This window comes from Ruditapes philippinarum, unplaced genomic scaffold (assembly GCF_026571515.1).
Source record: "Ruditapes philippinarum isolate M1 unplaced genomic scaffold, ASM2657151v2 ctg2569_1_1_1_1, whole genome shotgun sequence".
In the NCBI taxonomy this organism is placed as follows: domain Eukaryota; kingdom Metazoa; phylum Mollusca; class Bivalvia; order Venerida; family Veneridae; genus Ruditapes; species Ruditapes philippinarum.
In genome coordinates, this window is record NW_026863103.1 from 85,522 (window position 1) to 86,849 (window position 1,328).

General features: G+C 41.8%; 1 protein-coding gene across 1 annotated transcript; it reads left to right on the forward strand.

The window, feature by feature from the left end:
- The first annotated feature begins 212 nt into the window (after positions 1–212).
- Positions 213–695, forward strand: LOC132721144 (uncharacterized). Its single transcript, XM_060705398.1, has 2 exons — positions 213–266; positions 408–695. Exons 1-2 carry the CDS (start codon positions 213–215, stop codon positions 693–695), a joined length of 342 nt encoding a protein of 113 aa, XP_060561381.1.
- Positions 696–1,328: the final 633 nt, after the last annotated feature.

Consider the following 1,328-nt stretch of genomic DNA (forward strand, 5'->3'; position numbering starts at 1 on the left):
CGAATGTTTGGTCTCTACGATCAACTCATGATGGAGCTGCGGAGAGAAGACCAGCGGTCATTTACGAACTTCATGAGGATGCCTCCTGAGATGTTTGACGAGTGGGTCCCAGAATAACAAAATAATATACCACATACAGAGCCCCTCTTGACCCTGAAATGAAGTTAGCCGTTACACTCAGACATCTTGCGTCAGGGTCAAAGTATTCCAACATGCGGTTTGCCTGGAGGATACCTCACAACACCATCTATGTCATCGTGCGAGAAGTAAATATTTTTATTTTCCCATGATTCTAAATGATAACTCGAACAATTACGTGTATATAATTTCTGGTCTTTTAAAATATCAATAATTTGCTTACATGATTATTTCTACTTTTAAAATCGCATTTTTATTTACATTTTCAGGTGTGCAGAGCAATTATAGACGAGTATGTGGACGAGGTCATGCCTTTGCCAACAACAGCTGCTGACTGGAAAACGCATTTCAGATGGCTTTTGGAAAAAATGGGAACTTTCCTCACACTTTGGGTGCGTTGGATGGCAAGCATATTTGCCTGTAAGTGTCCAACTAGTTCGGGTCCACATATTTCAACTATAAGAAGTACTACTCCATTTGTCTTGCTGGCCCTCGTTGACTACGACTACAAGTTCATTTGGGCCGTCCCCTGGCCTTACCCTTCCCAGCATTGGTAGCCTTGGCATTTTGGAGCACGTGTGTGATCTTTGAGAGCTATTATGACGAAACGGAAAAAAAATTGGACTATTTATACCAGTTTTGTCCGTCACGTGACCGGTAGAAATACGCTCGTCGAACGTTCAAAGAACGTTTTGTCAGTTCTTTATGCGCTGCTTGTACGTTTTGTGCGGTACAAATCCGTTACTAGTACGGTTAAGTCCGTTAACTGTACGTCGTTCATCCGGTATATGTGCGTTGATCGTTCGGTCATTGTGCGTTTTGTACGTTTTATGCGTCCCGTACAGCGATCATGAGAGCACCGAGCAACAGCGGGAAATGCTTTTCATCACCGGATAACTTTCAGCCGCATATTTCTTTGCGTTTTGCGTCCTTTAACGCTATGCGTTGTAGTGTGACTGAAGCTTAAGGACGAATTGAGGATGTCTTGGTCAAGGTGAACTCAAGTGTAGAATTGGCATTCATATTTGAAAGTCTTCCTCGACTTACCCGAGGAAGGTTTGAGTAGCAAATCACCCGTAAAATCACAGTTATAGGTGATCTGTTCAATAAAATATACAATAATTATTATACCTCAATATATCCTTCAATGTAAAACTCCCATAGGCCTACAATGTGTTCTGATCGAATAT